At 41.7% G+C, this 27,996-nt stretch overlaps 1 protein-coding gene across 1 annotated transcript; it reads left to right on the forward strand.

Annotated features, from left to right (window-relative positions):
- The first annotated feature begins 235 nt into the window (after positions 1 to 235).
- On the forward strand, positions 236 to 27,086 carry fam163ab (family with sequence similarity 163 member Ab). Its single transcript, XM_047586353.1, has 5 exons — positions 236 to 805; positions 23,006 to 23,099; positions 23,226 to 23,247; positions 23,422 to 23,536; positions 24,809 to 27,086. Exons 4-5 carry the CDS (start codon positions 23,444 to 23,446, stop codon positions 25,205 to 25,207), a joined length of 492 nt encoding a protein of 163 aa, XP_047442309.1. The 5' UTR covers positions 236 to 805; positions 23,006 to 23,099; positions 23,226 to 23,247; positions 23,422 to 23,443; the 3' UTR covers positions 25,208 to 27,086.
- Positions 27,087 to 27,996: the final 910 nt, after the last annotated feature.

Consider the following 27,996-nt stretch of genomic DNA (forward strand, 5'->3'; position numbering starts at 1 on the left):
TATTAACTTCTCATGTCAATGGTCATAATGTTGTGGCTGATCGGTGCGTGACATTTCTGTGGCATTATTTTGTTCAAACATGTCCTTTATGGTTTTGTGCACACTATGATTAAAGAGTCAAGGAATATAGTAAAGTATGTGGGACCTGACCACGTTATACTTATTTAATGACCAATGTCTTGTATGTTTTTTTTTTTTTGCAGTAACTCTCTGAGATGTAGCGTTATCTGTTGAGGGGAGGTCCTGTGCGATGCGGGGCGGCTCCTTCTCCTCCCACCTCCTCCTCCCACTCCGCCCAGGCAGCTGCGTTCTCCGTCATTTCGCCTCTGCGTCCCGCACTTGTTGGATGTTTCCGTTCAAATTCCAGTTATTTGCAGTCGCCCCGTCCGTCGTTTGCCCTCCTCTGGACTCCCGAGAAACCCGCTGCGAGGGTGCGAAGGTGAAAACGCGTTCCCGGGTTCAGTGCGCGTAAAGAGCGCTCCCCCTCCCCGGAGCCCGGAGCGTTGTCATCGTCCCTAGCGGTTTGTTGGCTCCGGTGGCTGCGCCGTGACTATGCTCCGTTTTTCCTGCGCTTGCGGCAGTCTCCACTTCTGACCTCTAGTCCGCTGGCTCCTGCGGTCTGGTTCTCCTCACCGCGCTGTGCGTCCTGGGCACCTGGGCTCATCCTTGGAGAAGTTCCGCCGCAGTCCCATGCTCGGCGCTCCTCTGCTCTCCCCCCGCTGTGATAAGGATGCTTGTAGCTTTTCACGGTCAGACTCCACAGGATTAGCCCGAGATGAACTCGCGGAGAATGTAACTAGATCAGGTATGTGCGGAGAAGAAAGGATGGGGGTGGCTGGGGGGGAGATTTTTGCAAACCCAGAGAAAATCGTTGCATAAAAGCCTCCAGATCCTAGTTTAATATATCTCATTTGTTGGTTATGTTAGCAACATTTTAGTTATGCATGGTGATAAGGAGGCCCAGTGACAGCTATCTTTCCACTTTTAATGAAACGTAAAAATGTGACTTTACTCTTTTTGTGGTTGCCAGAGGAGATGATATGATAGTGGAGCAGCTCAGCAAGAGCCTGAGTCTTAATTTATTTTTTTTTTTTTGTGCCATTTTGCTGCTGTGATCTCCTCTCACACTGGTTCAGTCTGATACGACCATGACATATGTGTGACCTGCTGCTGCTTCATAAAAACAAGGACTGCATCGTTCTAAACGAGATTGTGTAGATTTAAGGCAGTGACACCTGCTCACTGTAACCACTCACAGCGAGAGGTTGTAGACCAACCGAGTCATCTGTATTTAAACAGACGTGCAGCGTTTAGAAAAAGGACAGAAGGTGTTGAGTGTCTCAGCTGCTGAGTAAAGCACACGCACTGCTTCGCTTTTAGCTTCATTTCCCACTGACACTCTTGAAAGTATTTGATCTGCATTCGCTTCATTAAAATTTATACTGAATACATCTTTGTAACATGAGCACTATTTTGATGGAGGATTGTTATCAACTGTGCAAAAATGTGCAAACATTCATGCACACAGGGCATCTGTAAAGCCGTCTATCAAACTGTGAGGAGACAGTTTTTAATTTTAAATGAATTAATGTGTAACCAAACTGCAGAATGACCATATGCATGTATATCGTTTGCACCGAAACAGCAACTGTGATCAAATTTAAATGATGCAATTATGCATCAGTTTATTTGTCTATGAGTGTGCAGTCAGTTGAAGACACATTCCCTCTCTAAACCTGCCTTTTATGACCTTCTTAGTCAATTTAGATGATCAGATTAGCAGATAATTAGACGAGACAGAAACAAAACCTCTGTGCACTTCGCTGAGAGGCTGCATGATGCTGTCGCTGTGTCCTTTTTAAGATGCTGGTGAGTAAAATGTCCAGTTGTCAGTGTTTTATGCGTTCATCCATCCATTCATCCGTTATCTTCAATTTCTAATTTTGTAGAGGGTCAATGAGGGTCCATCCCAGGTGGCATTCGGTGGAAAGCACTGGACAGACTATCAGTCCATCACAGGACAAATATGTGCAGGTTAAACAAAACAAACAGATCTTCGCCTGAGTTAGGCTTAATTGTGAGCACATTGGCAGCTGATGTGAAATGTGCATCGATCTCCTTCATCCACATTCATTCCAGGCTTCTGTGACCCATTTCTCACAGCTGGATTACACAGCTCGACTAAATAACGGCGGCGCAGCCTTCCCCGTATCCTCTCCTGTCTCCGCCCGCCTCAAACACGCACACGCTCCTTAATTCCTCCACCTCCAGTGGCTGCGATACAACAGGAAGTGGGCTGATTTCCCAGAGGAGTCTGCAGTCAAGGCTGTCACTGCAAACACAGCAGCAACAGACAAAATGTATTTAATACCCAAGTTGTATAATGGTGCGCCGTGCCAACAGTTCAGAACGCTACAAGTAGCTGCTAGCGATATTTGGTTTGTCAATACCAAGTGGTTCTGTATCGGCCTCTGTGGCTGGGAAACTAAATGTTTAAATAACCTCAGTCCATTTAAGAAAACTGATTGCCTGCATTGGTTATTAACCCTGACAAATCCTCATAATTTATCATTATCATCATCTATCTATCAGTCTATCCATCACTCCTTATATCATGCTGTTAATTGTAAATAACTTCTGCATATTGAAAGTTATGGGTCAGGACATTTTTTGACATTTTTTTTATATAGTCGAAATAATAATACGCTGACAAATGCTCACATAAGTATTCCTTTAAAGTTTCTTAAGTATTCAAATCACGCCTGGGAACTAAAATTAACATTTAAAAAAACTTTAAAATCATAGCGTGAGGCCGGCCCACACTCTTGCATCATGTCCACATAAGATGAACATCTGAAGGTTAAGCCGGCTTCGCGTGTGACATAACGCATAGTCCAATTAAAACAAGTCCCGTCACGTCGACAGTCCCGAACTTGTGCGGAATTTAAATGAGCCATTTTTTTTTTTTTTTTTTTTAACCAAAGAACCCAAAGGAGGGCCCGTGTGTCCCGAGGTTCTGAGCCCATCTGAAGCCAGACTACTACACTCAGCCTGGCTTCGGTTGTAGCGTCTTGTCTGGCTTTTTCTTTCCTCCCGACACTCCACTCAGAGTCTTTTCTGGGACAACATACACATAGGTGAGTGTTTATTCAGTTGTGATAGTAGCGTACGTATACGTGTGTGTCTGTTGGGTTGAGGTTTGGGCGGGTGGGACTTCCCAGAGAACGGGAGAGTGTTTCAGTGTTTCTGGAGTGAATTATGCATAAGCCCTCATGGTTTTTCTGGCTGCTGGATTGGTTTTCCTTGCTGTACAGTTGCGAGTCGAGTGTAGTGTAGTCCCACGTTAAAGGTGAGATGAGCTGTGTCCACGTTGCGCTGGAGCATTAAAGGGTAACGTTAGTTTTCTCTGAAGCAGGGTTATATGAGGTACAGACTTGAGATGGGGTACGGGAGCCAAGCCGTGAACTGATGTTGATGGGGTCTGCAGGATTTCAGCCTCCTAAAACAACCCCCAAAACAATCCATCACTGTTTAAATGTACGCTACATTTACAGTTTTATCACCGCTTTACTTTGCAGTCAGACAACCTTCTGGAGTTGATCTGTTCAAAGCCAGGAGACTTGATTGATGGGATTTGAAGAGAGAGATTTATCTGCTCCAGCTGCCCGACAGTAAGACCGTCTGACGTCCAGGTGCTGATAGTCTCCTGAATGAAGCCGGGACTGACGTTTAATTTTAGCCTCAGATGGAGCTTGTTACTCAGCTCCCATGCTGGTGCTACTGTGTTCTCCTCTAGAGTCTTGGCCACTGACTCTATCAGTGAACTCATCAGAACTCCATCTAGGAAATACACCAGTCAGCCACAACATTAAAACCACTGACAGGGGGAGTAAATAACATCGACCATCTTGAGATGATTCAGTGTTCTGCTGGGAAACTTTTGGACCTGGCATTCATTCTTGTGGATGTGACTTAGACATGTAGCACCCACCTAGACCAGACCAGATGTAGAAATGACACTCCTTGATGGCAACAGGATGGACACACATTAAAATGGTTTAGGAACAACTAAAAAAAACAACAAAAAAAAACAAATGAAGAACAGCAGAAGGTGTTGACCTTGCCTCCGAATTCACTAGATCCCATACTGATCCCATTCCCCTCAACCCATATGACCCAGAGGCCCCCACTAACAACATCCTGTTTCCAGACACATGTCTATTCTCTGATGATTGTTTTGGATGCACAAGGGAGAAACAATATTAGGAAGGTGTTAATGACTTTAGACTCCAGCATCCAACACCAGCTTTAGTCAGCGTTAGACTCCATTTAAACTCAAAACTGGATGCAAATGCAGACACTTATACACAGCCAGGCCATTCAGTGGTTTAATTAAAGGAAGAACAACACAAGAGGTCGAGAATTGGTCGGAGATGGTGGAATCTGGGAAGCTGTAGGCAGGTGGCGGTTTGACTGAAGTTTGAGGAGAGCAGGAAACAAAACAAGAACCTCACAGGTACAACGATCGGCCCACAACGCATTTCCTCGTCCTCGTCTCTCAGCGGCCGGACAAGCAAAGAAAATTCTCCCTCCATCTGTCTCCTACACACCATCTCCTCTACATCTATGTCTAATCTTTTTTCCATTAAACATTTATTTACTCCAACGTGAGCCGCTCAGCTAAAGTTCATGGAGAAACTCGTCACAGCTGGCTTAGCTGGCTGGAGTTAGCAGTGCAGTTAAAGAATGACAAGTATAAATGCGGTGATGTAAGTTAATCATGTAGGTTCCTAAAGTTGTACCCAGCTAACTTTTCCACCACTCGCTGTCTGGTTAGTCGCTCTCAACTTCACCAGTATTTTAATGACGAAGATAGAAAGTGCCCAAATAATTGAGTCTGAATTTCCCTGTAGGATATTTGAAACTCATTTACACGAGATACACTCGTTAGTGTAACTAGCACAGTTTAGCTCAGGTCAAACAGACTTGTTAACACCACCGCAGTTATACAGTCTTTGTTTACTTAGTCATTGTCTCTGTTAGATTAACTATTGTTTCTGTAGTGTAATGTACTGTAATAACCTATATAGTTATGTTAACTGTTTTGCTGACTTTAGCATGGCTGAAGATATCAATGTAAGCATTAGCTTGGTGTTCTGATGCAGCGCTCCACGGGTCAAAATCAGTCAGTAGTTCTCAGGATGACTGTCCAGGTACAGGTATGATAAATGGGCGGGGCTAATAAATTAGCACCTGAAGTGTTATATCCTCCTGAGACCCAGGTTTGGAATGCATCTTAATTTCTCTAAGATAAGATTAAGATCATCTTTCAACTGGAAACAGTTTTTCAAAGAATTTATGTGGACCCAAGGAGTATTTGAGTGTATATTACAATTTAACTCACCAGAATATAAAAATGGAAACGATGAAATCCCTGTGTCCTCAAACGAGTACATGCCATATCAAACTAGAAAAGTTAATAAGCATAAATAAACAAATTCATTGACCCTTCGCTACCAGTACATGGCAGACAAAAGTGTCTCTTTATGAAGACAACAGGTCTAAATGAAGCAGAATAAGATGCAACAAACGGAAAAGCCAATGTCCCCATATGAGGACACCGGGTCTCAGGAGGATATCCAGGTTCAGAGCTCGTCGTAGAAATTAAGAAAGTTAAATGTGTTGAGTTAATTCGCCAACACCCAATTATAACACTCCATTTTAACACCAACCATTTGCCCTCAGAGAGTTATATGTAACACATTATATAATATATATAATAATTTAACTCAATAGCATTTGTAGCTGTGTAGCTTTGAACATCTCAGAGTCACAGAAATAACAGACTTCTGTCATCAAAAACAAACCCCTGCGGATCAATTAACGAAGCATAACACACTGAGTTAAGACATCAACACAAGTTTTTTTTTTTTTTTTTTAACATCCTTTTGGGATCCTAATTCGTGACTCTCACTGCGCCTCACCTTGTGGATGTGAACGCACCGTGGTGGGTGAGGAGGAGGCCGGTGAGAGGAAGTGTCGTTGGCAGAGCTGGAGGCCTCTGAAAGAGAAACGCTGTTATCTGCTAACGTAGCTCTGCTGCTGCTGCTGCTGCTGCTGCTGTGTCTGTGGTGACTCATCAAAAACACACACACACACATAAACACGCACAGACGTACACACTTCTTAAAGTCACACTCCTAGACACGAAAAGTCTCTCTCCACGACACCCGCTAAAACTACACAACACTCTCTGACATGTTGTACATGAGGTTGGATACTCTCCTTGAGACTCGGGTGCAGTACAAATACAATCCCCTGAGTTCTTGTATAGACCATAAACACACACTTTGCTTTGGCTTTTGCTCCAAATCCCTAACTGTTACACAAAATCTTCATAAAATCGCAGATTTACTATTTTAGACAGTAATAATAATAAGGCTGCAATCCTTCACTAAAAGGGCTGCGTAAGGAAAAAACGCAGCTTGGAAATGTGACAAAAACTAAGTGGGCTCTTTTTGTCCTCGTAAAAAGGACAAAAAGCCTGACTACCTGACTGTCAAATCTCATTTTTATCTTAGGGGACCTGTTTCTGGACAAAACCATTTTCTCCCTGCTTAAGCACGGACCAACTCTTTATATTTTTTTAATCCGTAAATGTCTTCTTTTATGACATTTCTGACCTTCCTCATCATTGCCCGTCGTCGCCCCGTCTTTCATCATTACTCAGAACTGATCCGCTTCTCTCAGCAGTTTCCTGTACGCGTGATGTCGCAATAACCAGAAACACGGGCTCCCGACTGAGAAGATTAACACGAAGTTCGGACAACAGCTCGGAAAGTTGGTGCAGCTTCCGGTCCCTGAATTGCATTTGACATCACGGATAGACATCGTATATTATGCAGAAACACGGCGTCCATCTCTCTCAAACATGTATCACCACACTCTAAATATAGAGGTTGCAAGAGTTAATCAAACTGGCCTGATTGGAGGTAATATTCCTTCTCTAAAGTGAAGCCAAAGCAAGTAGAGCTCCCCCTGGTGTCTGGCTGCAGTACAGGTCATTAGCTCCACCCCCTCCATGTTAGTGGGTGGGACATGGCCCAAAACAGTAAAATACACTTCAAATAAGGATGGTTTCAGTCATTTTAGGTATTTAATATAATGTGGACACTAGTTTTATAGTGAAACATGTCGTTGTACCCATGATACATTCCTTTAGATCTTTGTTGTCACGCAAATATTGGAAATAGCTGTCAACATATCATCTAAATCAGGGGTCTTCAATATTTTTCTGGCCAAACTGATGAGAGATTAAGTAGAGACCCCTCACCTACTATATGTGTTCATTTTGCTTCAATGTTAAGGATGGATATTATCTATCTATCTATCCATTCATCCATCCAGAAGCACGCTGCAATATTAGCAGAGGAGAAGCTAACAGTGCAGCTTGCTCCCATCAGCCGAACACTGAGGATTGTTTTCTTCATCTTTATAGTCATTTTATAATTATATCCTTTCTAAGATACGATATACGTGCAATCTAAATCCTTGAAGAGAGAAAAATGCAACATTGTCTTTCACTTTCTGTGCAGGAATACACACACAAAAAAAATACTTATTGCTTTGCACGTCGGCAAATGAGACCATCTGAGGATGATGTGAACGTACAGCCGGATAATATTCTTGTGACCTGAGGTGAACACGAATATTCAACATGAATAAAACATGCTGAGATATAACCGCATTCCTGCTGACGTCCAGACTTTCAGATGGAAATCATGAATCGTTTTTCTGATATGTGCTCCAGTCCTCCACGGCTCTTCCTTTTTTGCTGTTGTAGTTAATGCAAGTTTTGGATTATTTTATTTGCCACCATCTGTTTATAAGGGTCTGTAAGTTAATTTCATGAATCCTGCACAATATCTCGACGGCCATTTAAAATGCTGTGATCACGGTCAAGTTGAGAAGTGTCTCTACTGTGCGTCAGAAGTCTTTTATGCAACATGTGCACACAAACTGATTTAAAAACAAATCTGTGCAACATAAAAAAAATAAATCCCATTAATTCAGAGCATGTAAATCTTTTAATCTGAGTGTTTAATCTGTGCACGCTGAGAGACGGATGTTTTCAAGATGCGGTGGTGTCTCATGAAGTTGTTGGGCTCCTACATTTTCTATTATTTATATCCACCTGCGCTCCTTATGCCAGGGACTCAAAACCCTGTCACAAGCTGCGTCTGAATGAGATCAGCAGCTTGAATCTTTCTCTCAGACACAGAAGGGAGAATATGAGACAGCTGAATATTCAACATATTTTGACTAGGTTGATGAAAACCCCGGGTTATTGCTCCGTGACCTTTGGGAAATCATAATGACACCCGAATCTGAAAACCGATAGGCACAACCTGCCGAACGCAGAGAGACGAGAGGAGATCTGAGAGCGGCTGTTTATCCTGGAGGTGTTTCCTCTTCTCTGATTGTTTGCAGGATGAGACGGTGGATTTAGTTTCCATCCTGCCACCTGAAGGTCATTTACATTCACTTTTTATTCAGTGCCAATGTGTTGAAATAGCCTTTTGTCGAGTGAAATTCATTCTAACTCCGAGACTGTCACGTTTGGTATCTGTTTTGACAGTTGTGGGGAAAGGCTGAAAGGTTGGCAGAGACCATGTTGGACGTTGCCAGATCGATTAAGGGCCGGTTTCGGGCAGATGTTTTAGCTCCGTCTGCAGTTTGGGCCGATCTTAGGTTTGCATTTAAAACAGACTGAATAATTTTAAGTCTGAGTAGGTAGCCAGGCCACCTTTAGGCAAACCATATAACACTCTGTGACACCTGATGTCGAGCAACTGGCAGCGATCTGGACTTGCGGGGTATAAGACGTAGAAGACGAGATTTTAGAGTGCAGATTATCTGCAGGTATTTGTTGTTCTGGTTTTCTTAAATGTCATACGTGAGGGTTCTCAGTCTCCCAGGTCATGGTACGTCCAAAAATGCTAAAGAAAGGCGACTGGATTTGTAGTTTATTGAAGACGTTTCATCCGAGTAGCTAACATCGATGCGACTTTTACCGCTTTCACACTGAAAGGAGACCACACGTTGTCGTGGCTCTGCTACACTCTGCCTTACTCCACTGCGTGTCAGAGACAGTTTTAATTACTTTGCAAATTATAATGAATGATAAAAATATATTTTCCTGGCGAACAAATTACCAATGACCTGTCAGTATTTAAATGAGTTCCACCTTTGCCGATTGATTATAATGATTTCGTGAGTAGCTCAGCGACATCTCGACTTTGTGCTTTTTTTTTAATCTGTCCTAACTTTGAATTATAGCACAAACTTCACAATTTGTAGCTGACAAGTGGCAGAAAAAACTGCAAATTAAACAAAAGCATTGAAAACGAGTTGCCTTTCTTTGACTTTTTCGGATTTCTTAAGGGGGGCTAAACTTAGCAGAGTTAGAGAAGAGGCTTAAATGTCTCGTATTGTTGCCTGTCTAGCTGTAAAATGTCTTTGTTCAATTCTTCCACTATGAAAAGGAATTTTCTTCTGGAGTTGAGCCATTTGAAGAAGTTGTATTTCTGGAGCAACATCGCTTTCTTCCGAGGTGCATAAAGGAAAATATTCCCTTTGAACTCACTAAATCTTTTCATGCAAATTAGTCCGGATGAAGAAGCAATGCTTTGGATAAAAAACTGTAGTCCAGAACTTTTTCCAAACACGTTCATCTAAGGCTAAATAACATTAGCCTGATAGCACAAAGTCATATTTGAACGGAAAGCAAGAAAAAAAGCACATTAGTACTTTTATTGATTTTGTCACAGTAAGTAAAAGAAAAAAGGCAGTTATGCTATGAGGCTAACGATAAGCTAATCAGTGGCAGGTGCATCTGTTTGTATTTTGCTGTGTACTGAACATTTAAATCTGTTTATCTGCTGTGCACCAGCGTTGGTGCTTTTTATGTCCACCGGTAATGATTGTTTGCAAAACTTACAAATGCAATGAGGTTTAATTAATGTTATGTGAAACAGAATCGAGGAAGCGTTCACGAAAGCTTCCCAGTCCCTCCATATCAGCAGAGAAAGAAACTCAGTTTTGAGAGGAAGAATTAAAATAAGGATGAAGATGGAATATAATAGGTCCTTATTGGACGTAGCTGAAAAGAGGGAAGGAACTGGACCGTAGACCTAGTGGAATATGTCACATTATTGCATTGGTGGCATTGTGATGCATTTGGTAGACGACAAATTGCTAATGTTAGATTTGAAAACGAATCCTAACTTCTACCTCTGTCCTCCTACTCTGGAGCGAGCCTCCTCAGGAGCCCTGCCTCCCCCCTGGCCTTTATGGACTGTCACAGATAAAATGTTCACGTGAATGTATGCTAATGTAATATTCGTGGTACATTACTCCCTCAAAGATGGAAGCTGGACCGTTTCATTTCCTTTTATGAGACGGCCGTGCTGACCAGCAGAATGGAGGTACAGTAATTACAGCTCTCCTGGCTGCCCGCTGCCCCTATGCTGGGTCTGCGTACAGAGAAGCTGCACGGCTGCCAAGTGTGAGAAGGAGCCGGAGTATCGCGGGGCGGCAGGGGAGGAGCCGAGCGGCCGTAATGAAATCCCTGTAAACCTCGTAAAGCAGAGGAACGCAGAGCAGCCTGCACGTTTAATGTCAGGTCCTTTTCCTGCTCAAGTTCTTCACTGTGAATCTGTCTGAGGTGGACATAAATTAACTGGAAAATCAATTCAAGCCTTCCAGTTTGAAGTGTGAGTCAGTCGGGAGCTCTGGTTAGAGCTGTTCCCCCAAGGTTGGCTGCAGCGGTTTACTGGACCGTGCCGCCGCTCTGAGCAGGAAATACGGAAACGCTGCAAAATAAAAATAAAAATACTGCTCAAATAAGAGCTGTATTGATGGACACGATGGTACCAGAAATCAGTGCACTATATGGAGACGGGGGAACTGGTGACTGTTTTCAAAAAAATAGAAAAAATGATTAAATTGGTCATATTTTTACTGTATTTTCACATTTCCAAGAATAGTCAACATTAGGAAATTGATATTGCAAAATAAAGCTCAGCCTAAATTCATCCAGGAAGACTACACCGATCAGCCACAACATTAAAACCAGAGAAACAAATAATATTAACCATTTCATGACATTTCTTTAGCTCAGGGGTGTCAAACCCAGTTTAGTTAAAAGGCCACACTTCACCTAATTTGATCTCAGTGGGGCCATACCAGTATCACAGTGGCTTATGAACTTGTAAATAATGACAACTGCAAATGTTTCCCTTCACTTTAGTGTAAACAAGTACAAATAGGTGTAATGAACAACTATAAATTTCTTTAAAAGTGCAGGGTGCAAGTGCAATTTCCTATTTTATTGAATATTTTCTGCTGATATTTTCAGTGTAATTTTTGCAAATTCGTCCCACTGGCCAGGTTGGAGCCTCTGGTGGTTCGGCGCCCCTGCTTTAGCTGGAGGCCCTTCTGTCCTTGTGTCGATCACGTTTAGTACGTCAGCAGTGGAGTTTCAGAAAAGTTTTCCTGATGTGAAAATAAGAAAAAACAGAAGATTATCGGATACAGGCTCTATTTGATCTAAACCAACAGGCATTAAAAAGTGTGATCTTTAACATCTCCATCAGCCTCGCCGTGCTGCAGGCTGTTGTCTCTGCATGTGTTTAATATCTAAATCTTAAGTTTGTACTAATTCACACTAAACTTCTAAATCTTGCAGATTCCTGACTGCAGCTAAAGCATAATAACATGCATCGCAATGGGCGCTCCAGCAGCTCCTTTAATTCAGGGACTTTAATTCAATGCCCAATTTGAGAACCATAATAACCTGTAACGACTCAAAATGCTTCCCTTTGTGTTGGTGGAAAGAAGTACATTATGGAAATGTTGAATTAATTTAATGTATATGCATTTTTTGTACACATTTGTTAGGCAAAATAAGTCAACTCTGACTGAAGCAGAGCAACTAGTGGAGAAAATTTTAATAGGTTTCAAAATGATTGAAAATTTAATGTTTGTTAATGGTCTTTCTTGAATTCAGACAACCCTGCTATAGAGGAAGGATACTATAAACTAGGAAGTCTAAACTCACTACCACTTGGCTCATCGTTGGCTGTCAGTTTGAATTGTACTTGTATTTGTGGCAATTTTACTTTGAAAATTAATAGTTCTCATCTGTGTTTTTCAGGTACCTTTCCAGTCTTTTAGTTTCCTGTTGTTTTCATCCGTCTATCACTTGTCTGCATATTCACACAGCCTTGCTCTTCATTACTCATGCGCATGCTTTTCTTTCTCTTTATTAATGGTTTTTTGATCCTGTTTCTCAATCCTGTTCCATTCTTGTTTTAAGTGAAATGTGTCTGTGTCAGTAGTTGATGAGGTCTCCGTTGCAGCCTGTGCACCCGTTGCGGTTTTTAATGGACTCGCCGAATGGCCCCGCAGAGATCGGCGGCTTTGTCACTGATGTGATTTTAGCTGATGCATTTTGAGAAAATCTTAAATGGTTATGGGTTTTGTGTCATGTGTGCTCTCCGAGCCCATTCATATCCGCGAAGGCAAGGAACAGGAACACTGGGTTTTTCTCTTTATCGAACGAGCCGCGGGGATTTAATATGTACTAATAGTACTTCCAAAGACGTATTAATCACAATAATGGCAGCATTAGGAGGGCAGTTGTGGTTGTAATAGTGCTGAAAGTGTAGCAGAATGTCAGAGTCGGTTGAGAGAGCCGGACGTCACGCCGGTCCGTGTGTGTCCGGTGATGTTGTTTCACAGAAGCGGTGGAAATTGGACGTTGTGTGTAAAAAAAATTGCAGCGAGGCCGCGAGCCATAAATCTTTCACCGTCCATGCGAGTAAAGGTATTCACCGCATCTTGAGTCACGGCGAGTGTGTAGAAAGGCTGAATCAGGAGCTGGCAGGCTGGAGTACAGTAGCCGGGAGAGCTGCATAATGTACACCAGTTATAAATCTGCCAGCGGCGCACACTCCATCAGCTCATGGTCCAGATTGGACGGAGGGAAAAGACTCGAGACCGCGCTCCGGCTCTCTGTTGTCCCATCTCCCTCCGTCTTCACTCGGACCCGAGCCCGTTTTACCGTCCGTATTGATCATGCGCTTTTATAGGGCCAAGAGGATCATTCTGGAGAGTGGTTCTTCACATTCATTGCGTTCTTTGCCCCAAATGACCTCGAGCAAAAAAAATCAAGTAATTGAACTAAAATGTTCGGTGTCATCAATCTCTGCCTACTGGGCCGTGACTGCTGCGACAGCTGGAGAGGGAAGACGGGCGAACGGTTGGTTGAGCTCCTCGGTTCATAAAGAAGGTTGTCAAGGTCACATGTGAAGTGTTAGTGTTGATCAAACTGTGGTGGGGAGGAGGATGACTCCATCCATAACATGGAGCTGGGGAAATTGTTGTGGCATTAAGTTCAAATAGAAAATCTGCAAAGATTAGTTTGTAACTTCCAAAATAAGCAAACCATTGTTTAATCCTTGGTTTAACAATATGTGCTGTATTTAATTGTGAATGGCTTGAAATGTATATCTAATGTTTACAACATTTTCTACTGGTTCAGAGAGGAATTAATGCAGTAGATTGACTAAGGATGAACTATTTTACTGTGATGATGAGTAAATATTGTAGAATAATCCCACACTAGTAGTAAAACAGGTTTGCATGTCCCCGTGTTATCACTGCCTGCTGATGTGGGAATCTGAGGACATTTACAGCTCAGAGATTAAAAAAAGAAAAAGAAAAAAATAATTACACTACAGTTTCTTTCATTTTAACATATTTATGCGTATTTAAACTGCTATATCTGTAATATCAATAGCAGGCTACCGTGATAGTTGTAGTCTGTGCGCAACATTTTTTGTCCTTATTCATAAAAAGCAAAAATTTTCAGGGACAGTTTTAGCCTGAGGACAGATTACAAAAACAAACAAACAAATGACATGGCACCTTTTTTTTTTTTTTGGTACAAGTCCTCTCTTTCTGCTGCTTCATTTTTCAGACCTTTCCATCTTCACCACGCTTCACAGTGACGCTGTCGCACGATGCTGTCAAGAAGCGCTGCATTGAAAATGGTCCGTTCTGAAACAGTGTCTTGCAGCGCAGCGTTCAGAATGCTGCATAATCAAATATACCGGTGTGTCGGTATATTAAAAATTCATATCATAACGGAAAAAAATACCGCTATTTGATATGAACCGGTATATCACCCAGCCCTACATCCAAGTTATCAGCGTGCACACCACACGGACATAGAGTCAGCAGGACGTCTTCAGTTTGATTCCTCCCCTGAACCTGAATCCTGTCATGTTTCTTTTCTCTGTAGCCAAAATGCTTCAAAACATTTAGTTTTATATAAAGTACACATGGAGAGTCATTGTCATTGATTTTAAAACCAAACTAAAGCCATCATCTGCTATCATTTAATAACATGGACAAGACAAATATGCTGCCACCAACTTCAGCACCAGGGACAGCGCTCCCACCCGCTGTTTTCTACCTCATTCTCAGTAAAATACAACAACAATGAGTGTAACTCGAGTGCAGTGTCGCTCAAGCTCGAGTTACGTGTATATTTTCCCCAGTGTATCAAGTTAGCACTGCGCTGCGACTACCAAATACAAGTGATCTCTGCAAAGTCCACAAAAATCCAATGATCCAAACAGATTCCATTCACAGCCGTCACTCTGTCAAGTCTTCCAGTGCAGCTTCAACAGATTAAAATCCTTCTCGTGATCATAATTCTGGTTTTTCAATCCAAAATCTTCACGAGAAAGACGTTTCTAAAACGTTTGCTTCACGCCAACAAACACACAGAGACGCCCACGCAGGGCAGCAGAAAGACGATAGAGAAGAGAAACAGATAGAGGAAAGCTTTTGGAACGCCTGATAACAGGATTAGACAAATTACATTTCAGCCGTGACCATGAATCCTGTTTGGATGTGTGACTTGTTTTCTCTCCGAGGAGTTTGGAGGACAAAATGGTGGTTCTCCGGAATAATATTTGCTGAAATTGTGCGTGATTTATTGCCTGGATGGATCTGATTTGGGACTGAGCAGCTGCTGCTAAGAAACCTGAAGCTGTCGGGGAAGAGAGAAGTTTAGGGAAGTTTAAATGAACAGGCGAGTGTTGAAAGTGCATTTCAAGTAGCCTGCATTTGATGATCGAAAGTTCTTTTGTGTATCAAGGCGATGAAGTCCCACTGATGTCATTTATATAATGCAAAACAAAAACATCACCATTAAGGCAAACAAAAGCACATAAAACAAAAAGAAAAAGAAATAAGATGGGAAAAGCCATTAGGTTACACTTCAGGGGAAAGCGATGGTAAAGATATGAATTTAAAAATGTTGGAAAATATGCTGCAGTGTTCCCTTCAGTCTTTAACTCATCATAGCTCAGTGGTACAATTGTAATCATTTAGACGTACAGAAATACAAATTAAATAATTAATGTTGTGATGTCTAATAACTATTCACATAGAGGAAATATTTAGACTTGAGCTATGTATATATAATGTTATGTCTGTAATTAGAACAAACAGCTGTTGAACAGCATATGAAAAGATAAGATGGTTGTTCTTGTAATAGGGGTTTTAAATAAGAATAGAGATTTAGTTTAGCATGCATTTTTAATTTCTCCATGGTATTTGGGATTAGTAGGACTTAAGAAATATGAAAACTAAGCATCATCTTTGAACAAGAAGTTTTTTTTTTTTTTTTTTTTTTATAAATGTCCTCATATGTGGACACAGGGCTTGTCTCACTATATAAAGCAATAAACTCACCAGTGTGGAGCAAATTATAAAACTATAATCAGGATCACAAACGATAAAAACCTCAAACGAGTACTTGCTAATTAGTGGCCTTGTAGCTCGTTAATGTTGAAATAATTTGTTAAATTTATGAGTCATATCAAACTAGAAAAGTTAATAAATGGTCCTTGTCCACTTTTGGCTGGAGAATGAATTAACCCGCTATCATGTTCTTTCCCCGACTAGTGTGTTGACACTTTGCTACCACTAGGTGGCAGATTAAAGCGTTCATTTATGAGGACAACAGGTTTAGATGAAACAGAATAAGCTGCCACAAACATAAAACTTAATGTCCCCATACGTGGAAGTTTTAAATTTACATCATGTTACAGGTTTGGGATGTTGCTCTTGAGTAAAAAACATTTACCATTTTAGGATCTGGTGAGTTTTTGAATAGGTTTCATAAAATGAAAGTTAATTTAATCACCCCTCAGTGGAGATAACAGATATTAAGATATATATATATAACAAGAAGTCACAGATGAACTGTTGCCTTCACACGTATTTCAGAGATGAGCATGCAGGTGCAGGGGTCGAACCTACAAGTGGTGCCGGCGATCGTAGTGTGTTCTGGGGACCGAAGAATGACACTGAGCAACTGGAGGTCTGAGCAATTTAAGATCCAAAAGAAAATCAATCTTGTAAAAAAAAAAAAAAAAAAAAAAAAAAAAAAAGCACCGGTGCAGTCAAGGTCTTTCCTCTGAAGACAGATGGCCTGAGAATCCGGAGGGAACACTCCATCAGAGGTGTAGCGAGCTTGTGAGACGATCCCATTACTCTGATTTGCAAAAGACAGCATCTGGGAAACCTGTAGCTTTAAGGGTTTTTATTTGACAAGCATAATACGTGGGAGGACAGAGCCAAAGGAAAAGCAGTTTATGAAGTGTATACAACGAGATTTCAACAAGCTAATAAAGAAGCTGATAGTACCTGTTTACAAAGTCACAAAGGAGTTAACGCACAAAAGTAGTTCACTGCACTGTTTGGAGTTTAACGGCGTCTACTGTATGTTAAAATACACCAACATGTGTCATAAAACATAACATGATAAAACTAACTGATATGTATCCGCATCAGTTTAAAGAACGTCCCTTTTCTTGTTGTCAGGAGCTGCTCTGCACCTCACAGCGAACACAGTGACAGGGACGACGTCATAATATCTGTGAGAGCTCTTTATACTCTCTGATGCTGTAAGCTGCCAGTTTGACATCCGGCTCTGTTTCTGTTTATCAGGGAGCTTGACGTTGCTTATTTTTCTTTTTTTTTTTTGTATTGTCCCAACCACAAGACAAGAAACACATCAAGTAACATGTGAAACATGGACTGTTTCTCGTGCTCTCTTTACAACACGCAAAGAAATATTATGCAAATCAATGCAGTGGCTAAGGTGACGTGTTAAGTGGTTAAATTAGGAGCTTTTTTTTTTGCTTGTTCAGTCCAGGTAATAATACCACCAGTAACTGCTAGATGGCTGCCATGAACCAGTTTGGACTCAGTCATCTGATTCAGGAGCACTGGGGTTGATAATGTGCAGTAATGTTTCCCTTCACCCTTTTCCCTTAACATGCTGTAAGTACATAAATGTCTACTTATGTTTGAATTTTGCTCGTCTCTCTCTTTCAAAGCAGCAAAGTGATAAGTTAGCCTGTTGCATCTTCTTGACTTGTTCCTCCTCCATGCTGGGTTTTGGCTGCCCCCAACATTGGGAAATTGGCCCAATGTAGAAACTGCCCATGATATTTTGTATTGTGACCTAGTTTCTTGATGTCCTCAGTCAAAATACTTACAAAAATTCTGTGCGTCAGGACCAGAACGGATCAAACTAACAGTTTTATTACAGTGTTTTCTTGTGTAATAAAAGTCTACTTGCAAGTGAAATTATATGTCACCACTTATTCTCAAAGGCTGTTATTGGGAGAGGCCAATTTAGCCCATGCGAAAGTGCAAAAAACTGCAGAAAGTGCAGTTCATCGAGTGGCCACTTGAGGCTGACTCCAAAAGGGAGCAAATCCCCATAGACCCCCATGTTAAAATTAACATTTGTTTATTTTTTAGTAAGGTTTAAAATTCTGCGTAATTAAGGGTGTTCCTGCTTTAGCCTGAGCTAACTTGTAGGGGAGAGTTGGGTGGGTGGGTTTCAACATCCGACACGACCACCTGTGTCCATATTTGGATTATCCGAGTGTGGGCGGATGAGTAAAGCTCATCCAACATGGCGACTGCAGGCTTCATTTTCTTGGTTCAGAAACCAATGGGCGACATCATGATGGGTTTGTCCATAGTGTATACAGTTAATGGTTCAAACAATAGAAGAAAAAGTGAATCCCAAACAAGTAGAGCTCCCCCTGGTGTCTGGCTGCAGTATAGGTCATAAGCTCCACCTCCTTCATGTTAGTGGATGGGCTGAAGTAAAACTAAACTATGATGTGTATTCAAGTGTGAATTTTTGGGATGAGTTTTGTTTCGCTAACACGATGTTACATAATGGCGACTACCAGTTGCCATGCCAACTGCTCCATATGAGAGTATAATCTCCTTGTAACTGGTGGAGGTAGAGCAGAGCTTAGTATTAATTAAGTCTGGAGGAAGTGTGGCCGGGTCATCGATATCGTGGCTTCACATGGCTCCACTCTTGGACTGTACTTTTGCAGACACTGGCTATAAACTCACTAGGCGCTGCCCTTATCCTCGGAAACAATAGCATCAATTTGGCCGGTGGAAGTGGTGACGTGTTATTCATATTTAAACAGTCTGTGTTTCAAACCCAGAACCTTCTTTCTGTGAGGCATCAGTGTTAGCCACTACACCACCAAGTTAAAACCAAAAAAAATTACCTTGTGCCAAGATTTCAACACTGACATCAGCATTTCTCACAAGCGTGCAGAGACCTACAGCATCAGCCCATCAAGGTGTGTGACAGGTGTCCAAGTGGTGGAGTAAACATGTATTTCTTTTGCCTCGAGCTGAAATGTTTCAAGCTTTAAGAAAAGTAATGACTTGTCCAAAACTAATCTATTGTCGAATGTGCCGAGCCCAGAATGCAGCGCGGGCTCCGATACACCACAAGGTGACCCACCGAATGGATTTCATCATCCGTTCACATGCCCGATAGAGTCCCACTTTATTTTCATATCAGTAAAAACAGGTTCTCATACAGGATGGATATAGAGCTACTATACGGAGGCTTGAACTGCTGCCTGCTCGACGCGTTTCTAAGAGATGAGAAGTGTCACGGGAGCTTAAAAAATGCCTTGAAAGAAACTAAAAGCTCCACTTAAAACGTGCGATCGCTCGAAGACCTGGGCCGCCGTCCCTCCCGCTAAATATTGAACGTGCATTTACTGCAAACTGCTGCAAACATGAGACGTGAGATGCGCCGCCTCAAATGTAGCGGAATTAATCAGCCTTTGCACTGTATTATGCAACTTTAATTGGATTAGATTTCTGTGGTGAGTGGTGTTATTTAGTAAATGAAACGCTAGAGCTCATTGTCGACTAGCAGCTGTTAAGTGCTGTGAGGACTCTGAGGCCTAATGGGTGTTTTATTAGGATGCTCCGATTTATTCGCCGATGCACAAGTAGACGTCGGCCTCTGTTTGCACTGTACATGAGCGGCGTGTGTGTGTTTGTGTGTGTGTGGAAGGGTCTTATCAGTGTGCAGGGCTCTTCAGGCAGCGAGGGCCGCTCTAATCTGGACCCAGTAGCGACTGATCCAGCTTTCCTTCGGTCTGCGCTCGCTGTGTGTACAAGTGGGCGCGGATAGTTTGTCAAACCAAGTAAACTCAAATTAATCTAACCGAGTTTGTCTTAAAGTGCTTGCAGAGCAACATGTAAACAAGAGATAAAAACAAATACGCGTATTATCTCGCGTGTGAAGCGGTGACAGCAGCGGCTCTATTTCTATTTCCACCCCGCAGAACAAGTCACCGCGCCGGCATTAATTATGAAAAATAGTTCGGTGTGTACCGAGCCCGAGATTGCACGCTCCGAGAGAGAGGGAGGGAGAGTTCTGATGAATGACGTTGAGAGGAATCTGTCAGCTGCCATCCCGTTTGGTCCCCGGAAATAATTGAAGGCTAGTGTACTTTCTGACAGAAACATGGTTTATGAGCTCGCCGCCAGCGTAGCAGCTCAGATGGCGGCCTGTGGGGAGCAGCGCCGTCTGCTTTTCGTCTCCTCGCCGGAGAGTCTGACAGCACTTCCAGCTCGTCGTGATTTTCACGGAGAAGCTAATTCACTTAACACTGGCGCAGATGATCAGACAAAGCTTCAGACCACTTCAGCATCTGTCGTGTGATGCGGCGTTCTGCTTCGGTCTTATTTGCATTTAGCGGTTGCTATTTTTAACTTGACCTCGTGGCAGACGCGATCGAGTTTTAACTTGTTTTTAATTGCGCCGCCATTAGCAGCTGGAGGTTAACGTGCTGTGAAGAAACCAGGAACAAACAATCATCCGGCGAAGCCGCACGGCTCTTTCACATGAGAATTAAACAAAACTTCTTTTATTAAATTATTAAATCTCGTTAATTATTACACAGGATAAGATGTTACAATCCCTTGTGCCAAGATCTGAGGCAAGACACATGTAGAAGCCCAGTCCAAGTGAAAACCAGCAGTTTAGCAGTTAGCTACTAACTAGCAACCAACAAGAAGACACCAGCTAACTAGCCTAGCCAGCAGGAGTAGGCAGTGTGCAGCACATCATTGGGGTTTTCAATTGGGCACCTTCCTTCACAGATGTTTCGTTAAGTTCTCCTGGAGTCACCCCCTCCAATCCTCCATCGCACAGTGCGTGAGTTTAAACCACAGAGAGATTAGCTTAGCCCTTTTTACTGCTATTCAGCAAAATACACACTTGTGTCGATCAGGGGTCAAAGTATTATTATATATACAAATTTCGAGAGTTCTTAAGTATTGGAAATCGGAACGACACAAAAAATTCAGTCAGGAAGACTACACCGATCAGCCACAACATTAAAACCACTGATGGGAGAAGTGAATAACATTGATCATCTTGTGTTAATTCAGTGTTCTGCTGGGAAACTTTTGGACCTGGCATTCATTCATGTGGATGTTACTTAGACATGTAGCGCCCACCTAGACCAGACCAGGCACCCCCACCCCATAGCAACGACACTCCTTGATCCATCCCCAACAGGATGCAGCTTCACATAGATGCACACACACAATAACAGTTTGGGAACAGCTCAAAAAAACATGAACAACAGCACAAGATGTTGACCTGGCCTCCAAATTCACTAGATCCCAAACTGATCAAGTGTCTGTGGGATGATCCACAGAGGCCCCTCCCCTCAACCCATAGGACCCAAAGGCCCCCACTCACAACATCCTGTTCATAAACTCCACAGGACACCCTCAGAAGGCCCATGTCTCTAATGAGTGACAACTGATTTAGGGAGACCTACACAATATTAAGAAGGTGGTCATAATGTTATGCCTGATGGGTGATAAGTCACATCCTGCTGGCTCCTGCTGCACACCACAAACGAAAGAGCTGATCTAAACTACTCTTTTAATAAAACTAAGGCACAATATAAAAATCAAGAATTTTTAAAATCAAGAAATTATAATGTGGGTGTGTTTTTAATTTTCTTTTTTATATCTTACACTCCGAACATTAATAACGACCAAGAAATGAAACATCATCAAAATATGCAGACTGGTCATAATGTTATGCCTGATCGGTGTACATTATCAAAAATGAATAGCGCATGCTATCCTAAGTGATTTTAAGAGCAGATTTCGTAACACTGCAATGAACAATTGCTCTTTGACTCATGTAGTAATACCACCAGTAACCACTAGATGGCTTGGATGTTAAGACAGTACATGACATTCACTTTAGGTGCCGGAGAATCCAGATTAAATGTGACCGATAAGCTAAAGAAATACTTGAAACAGTAACTTCATACCTACCCAGGGCCGACTCTACATCCGGGATATTCTGGCGCAGAAATTGAGTTGCTGTACAGACTGTAATCACGTTTCTTCAGTCTTGTGTGCAGGTGTGTGAGGTGGTCCTTCATTCTTCTCTCCCATCACGGGGCGGAGGGACTGACAGACGCCATCAATCACTCTACATTTACAGGACAAACTGTTTGCATGAAAACACACACACGCCGTACATGCCTGTCCATTCAGATGTCAAACAGCAGAACGGCAGAAATCAAAAGTGGCAGACTGAGAAATGAGCTCCGTGTGTGTTCGTGCAGGAAGGTGTGTGTTCGCCGGCCTCACCAGACACACTCGTATTTTCACTCCAGTAATAGGTTTTAAATGTTGTTATCAGCAGGAATAGACCTCACTTCACATGAACAAGTCTCAGCCTGCAGACTAAAAACCCCCTCAGCAACTGAGCCCCTCGCTATTAAATCACTTTTACTGCCGCTGTCCCCTAACACTTTATATGTGTGTGTGTGTGTGTGTGTGTTTCAGTGTGGATGTGAGAGACGTTGCTGAGTCATATATATGTCTGATGATTTATGTGAACAGTAAATGTCAAGGATTTCATCTTAATTCGGTCATTCTCACATCTTTGTTATTCTTCTATTTCTCTGTGTGTCGTTGATCATTTGCAGTGAAACATGTAGCGTTGTGTGTTCATGGAGAGTTTCCTGTTCACCTGCTGCCCCCTAGTGGAGAAAAGGTGGTTTGAACTTCAATTCAAATTGTGTCTCACCTATGTTCTTTCTTTCTTTCTTTCTTTCTTTCTTTCTTTCTTTCTTTCTTTCTTTCTTTCTTTCTTTCTTTCTTTCTTTCTTCTGTTCATCCCTTTCATCCTAACTTCTTTCTTTCTTTGATCCTAAATTCATTCCTTCCTTTTGTTCTTTTTCCCTTTCACCTTCCTTCCTTCCTTCCTTCCTTCCTTCCTTCCTTCCTTCAATTCATCTTTCTTTCTTTCTTTTTATCCTAAATTCATTAATTCTTTCTTTCTTTCTTTCTTTCTTTCTTTCTTTCTTTCTTTCTTTCTTTCTTTCTTTCTTTCTTTCTTTCTTTCGCTCCACCTTCATTCCCCCTTCCTTCCTTTCTCTTTTTCTTTTCCTCTTCTTTCCTTCGTTTTATCTTAACTTCCTTTCCTTCCTTCCTTCCTTCCTTCCTTCCTTCCTTCCTTCCTCTCCTTCCTCAGAGATGTTCATATGACCTTGTTATCCTGCAGTGTGACCTCTGACCTTTGAAGACAAATTCTCCTTACCCATCCATTCTTGAAACACTCTTCTGATGTAAGTCTATATCTATCTATCTATCTATCTATCTATCTATCTATCTATCTATCTATCTATCTATCTATCTATCTATCTATCTATCTATCTTGTATATAACTACCTTTTGTATTTGTCTGTTTTCAGGTGTTAAGCAACTTTGCTGAACGTGAGTATACAGCAGTGATTGAAACATTTCATTCCTACAGTTTCTAAATAAAGTGCCCGTCTGTGTCCATATCTAAAACATGTCCATGAACTTGTCAAATGATGTTATTTCCCCGTGTTTTCTCTGTAACCCTGAGTCTCCTGCTGATGCTGTCACTTCCTGCCTGTGTGTCAGAGTTTGATGGAGAGCTGGTCGGATGACAGCTGGAACTGTTGTCATAACCGGAGGAATACTGGCCACAGTGATACTTCTGTGTATCATCGCCGTGCTCTGTTACTGTAGACTCCAGGTAGGACTTCACCAGCCGTATGTGTTTGATGCATTACATGTGTACATGTGCTGTATTATTAAATTAGCAAATTCTAATTTCCATCAGCGAGTCCAGGCGTCGTCACATTAACAGTGAACGCGAAATTAATTGCTGCAAAAAGGGAGAAATACGTCAACAAATATGACTTCAAACTACACATGTTGGCCAAATTTAAGATGCTATTTATGCAACACTAGTACCAAAAAATCATTGCAATTATTTTAAGTAAGTAAGTAAGTAAGTAGGTAGGTAGTAGGTATATAAGTAGTAATAGTAGGTAGGTAAGTAGTAGGTAGGTGAAAGGTAGGTAGGAGTAGAGTAGCAGGCAGGTAGGTAGGTAGGTAAGTAAGGTAAGTAAGAAGGTAGGCAGGTAGGTGGGTAGGTAAGTAAGTAAGTAAGTAAATAAGTAAGTAGGTAGGTACGTAGGTAGGCAGGCAGGCAGGTAGGTAGGTAGGTAGGTTGGTAGGTAAGTAAGTAAGTAAGTAAGTAAGTAGGTAGGTAGGTAAGTAAGTAAGTAAATAAGTAAGTAAATAAGTAGGCAGGTAGGTAGGTAAGTAGATAAGTAGGCAGGTAGGTAGGTAAGTAGGTAGGCAGGTAGGTAGGTAGGTAGGTAGGTAGGTAAGTAAGTAAGTAAGTAAGTAGGTAGGTAGGAAGGTAGATAACTTTGGACTGGTAGTGTATCAATAAACTTGTCTTTGTGCACTTTTTTGAATTTAAGTTCAATTTGTAGGTGTTCAACCAAGAATAGATACGGTTTATTTGGAAAGAAAGATATCGGCCAATAGGTAAGGTAAGAAAGTGCTTTATATAAAAACAAAAACAAAACTACAACAACAACAAAAAAACAATAGACACTATCCCACAATCACCACTTTGAAGTTAGCAATTATAATTTTAGTTTAATAATCACCTAAAGAATTCAATTAAAAGCCAGACTAAAAAGATGAAAATAATTTAAAAAAAAAGTTAAAATACAGACTAAAAGACATAAAATAATAAAATAAATACAATTAATAACCAGACTGAAAGGTAAATAAAATTCAGTTGAAAACAAGACTAAAAAGCTAGTTCTTTAGTTTGCTTTTAAAAATGTCCAATGCTTTGCACATATTATTTATATTATTGTTATTTAAGCTGTAAACATTATGACAGGATTTATCTGTATATGATTAATTGAAATGACACAAACCTGCTGTCTAAAGTGTTTGTTGTTGATGTTCCATCATCCCCTCCCTCTCTGCGTCTGGTCAGTACTACTGCTGTAAGAAGAATGGGTCTGACAGCGGCTCCATCTCTCAGCAACACTTCGCCTGCAACGCCTGCAGCGTCTCCGGCCTGGACGGACCCATCGTCACCCCGCTGTCCCTGTCGCCGCCGGAGCCGCCCAAATCCTCCAACCCCGCGAAAGCCGGCGGCGGGCGGCGCAGCTACTGCCCCAGCTGCTCCCCCTACGACTCGCCCTTCTACATCCGCACCACCGACGAGATGCGCAACGGCGGCGAGCGCGTCACCTACATGCCCACGCACTACGACAACCAGGCTCTGGCCATGCCGCTGCCCGCCGTCCGAGGCTCCGTGCTGAGGGAGACGCTGCGGGGCCGGCCTCCGGATTTCTACACCAACACCCGAGCCATCAGCACCGAGGTGTGACCACCACCACCCCCATCTCCCTTTACACAGACACCCACCCACCCCTTCCTCTGCACTTACACACACCAGCACCACCACTAACACTACAAGAATCTTTTGTTTTTTCCACACCTACGGCGGCTGCAAGGATCAAGGCGCCCAGTTTGTCGAGGGTCGGGGAGGTTGGGGGGATACATTATTCTGTTTATATAAGGTTTTGAGACATTTACTGAAGACTTAAGTGACGAAAAAGGAATCTCTTTCACACTGAGCTGACTTTATACTCTAAAATTTAAACAAAAAGTATTCAATGGTAGATGAACTGTGCTCTTACAAGGCGGTTATACACTACTCGTTGACTGTTACCGTGTCTTTTACCGACCGAGGGCTATCTTAGATAAGTTTTTCCATGCTACATATCTTCCCACTGACTGCCAAAAAAAGAAAAAAAGTAATAAGACAAAGTATGTAGCAAGTATGAAGCAATCCAAGAGCGGAGCCTGAACTGTATTTGGAAACGTGACAAAGGAAAAAGTCATCATCTCGTGCGTAGTTTTTTGCGGGTCTCCGGGGGGGCCGTGCTCGAGCTACAGCGAGGGTCAAAGAGGCCTGGACGGCTGGAGGCTTCTCTTCTCTATGCAAGCTGCCGAGGCAAACTGCTGCCGCAGCTCTTCACCTCCAGCTCTTCGCCTCCGCTCAGCGGTCGGTTCTCGCCTCATTGTGAGCGCCGTGCACGCGAAACGGGACGACAGCTCAGACTCGACGAGCATTTAAAATAACACGTTCAAAGCGCCGTGGGAGCCTGTAGTTTTTTTTACCCGCGCGGACGTGGGAGCCTGGGAAGACGAGCGAGGAGTCCTCGAACGCAACGGCGGAAAGGCTCGGAATGAACCGAGCGAATTCCTCTGTACTGACAGAAATGCAAAAAGTTTGAATTGTAAATATTCACCAGAAAGAAATGCATCTCTCGATCCCGTGGGTTCTTGACGGAGAAACGCGTTTTGAATGAGGAAATGTGATTTACCGGTTTGTGCTATTTTGTCTACACTCGTTCTATACACCTGTACTACTACTACTACTCATGTTGAATCTTTGAAGTGCAAATATTCATGTAATTCCTCCTTTTTTTTTTTTCATATCGTGACAAAGTCAGTGTACACATTTACCGTGTGTGGTTGAAAACTGTTTCACCGTGCTCCTTATTTTTATTTATTTATTTAGTTTTACATGACACTTACCCAGCATTGCTTGCGACACACAATAATATTTCTTGTGATATTTGTCTTTGTATTAAGTGAAGCTGAATAAGCAGCGCAAGAAACAACCTTTGGGGACTGGGGGCAGGGTGTGATGATGATGGAGAATTTTGGACTTTTTGGACACACCTAGTGTCATCATTCAGGCATTTAACACACCATTTATCAGCATTTTATTTATCATTTATTTTTATTTTTCATTATTTAAAAAGGTTCCAGCTGCAGTGCCACTACTGCGTCCGTGTTAAAACGTCCCTTCCCATTTTTGCATTAGGATTGGTTTTGTCTCGATCAACTAACAAGAGCAAATAAATGTACAGAAGACCAGCAAAATAAAAGTGTATCTCTCGACAGGCCAGGAAACGTCCGGGCTGGATTCAGTGAAATAAAACCACACGTTTGTTCATGTCGCCGTCCACTACCACAGGTTGATCCATGTCGTCATCCATTTATTCAGGCATTGTATTAACTATCTATTTTACTACTTACTTAACTAGTTAACTTTGAAAACATAAAAAAAAATAAAAATAAACGATTTTTAGAAATGTGGTGAAATCAGAAATTGTACATGACAAATATTGAAACAGTTAATATTTGATGGTGTTAACTTTTGACAATTAAACATTTGTAACTGCTTGAATTGACTTTTTGTGGGATTATTGAGGAGACTACACGCACACAATTATGAACACGTGTCTTGCATTTATTACATGTTTTCTTGTGCGTTTGCATCAATTGCTTTTATTTTTTATTGCTACTGAACTAGAGAGCTGACAATAAAACTTCTCCTTATTTATTTTTCTTCTTTTCTTTCTTCAAAATACTCACCTCAGAGACATATTTTATTAAAATGTCAAGGGAGAGAGACAAAAAAATATGTTTTAACGATGAGTCCTGGAGGCAGCATGACCTCTGACCTCTAAGCTAGTGATTGTCATGAGGCAAACATCAGTTTAAAAGATTCATTTTTAGAACAAAGCATTCCTTTAGGGAGTTTTATTTTCAACAATGAAAAGACACAAAAACATAGTTTTTAATAGTTTTTGTTTTCTTCTGCTGCTGCACTGGAAAATAATTGTCATGAGTAAAACAAAATCAACTAAAGCAACATAGGTATGAGGTGTGTAAGTAGTGGCATCAGTCATGTACACGATGTGGGTGTATTGATCAGGTCTGGTGGAGTATTGTGGGGTGGGAATATATAAAAAGCCAAATTAACCAAAAATGAGGTGCTTGTGATCAACATGATAGATACCACCGGTTTGTACGTTTCGACTTTTTACACAAAGTGCATGATAAAAAAACAAAAAGACAAAACAATAAATCTACCTCCTCTCATTTCTTTTTCTCATGGGTGGACCTTATGGGCTACTCTTCCATAGCCTGGGCAGGGGCAGTCACATTATGTTGCCCTAAATATATCTAAAATAATAATCATATCATAAATGCTTTAGGATCCTATAAATTGTCATTGCATTGGAAAGTTTGTCAGAATTACTTTTCTGTTAGATCCTTAGAGGTCAGAGAGAGAGTAATACTGCCAGAGCCGTATAT

This window comes from Mugil cephalus, chromosome 6, assembly GCF_022458985.1.
Source record: "Mugil cephalus isolate CIBA_MC_2020 chromosome 6, CIBA_Mcephalus_1.1, whole genome shotgun sequence".
Taxonomy (NCBI): domain Eukaryota; kingdom Metazoa; phylum Chordata; class Actinopteri; order Mugiliformes; family Mugilidae; genus Mugil; species Mugil cephalus.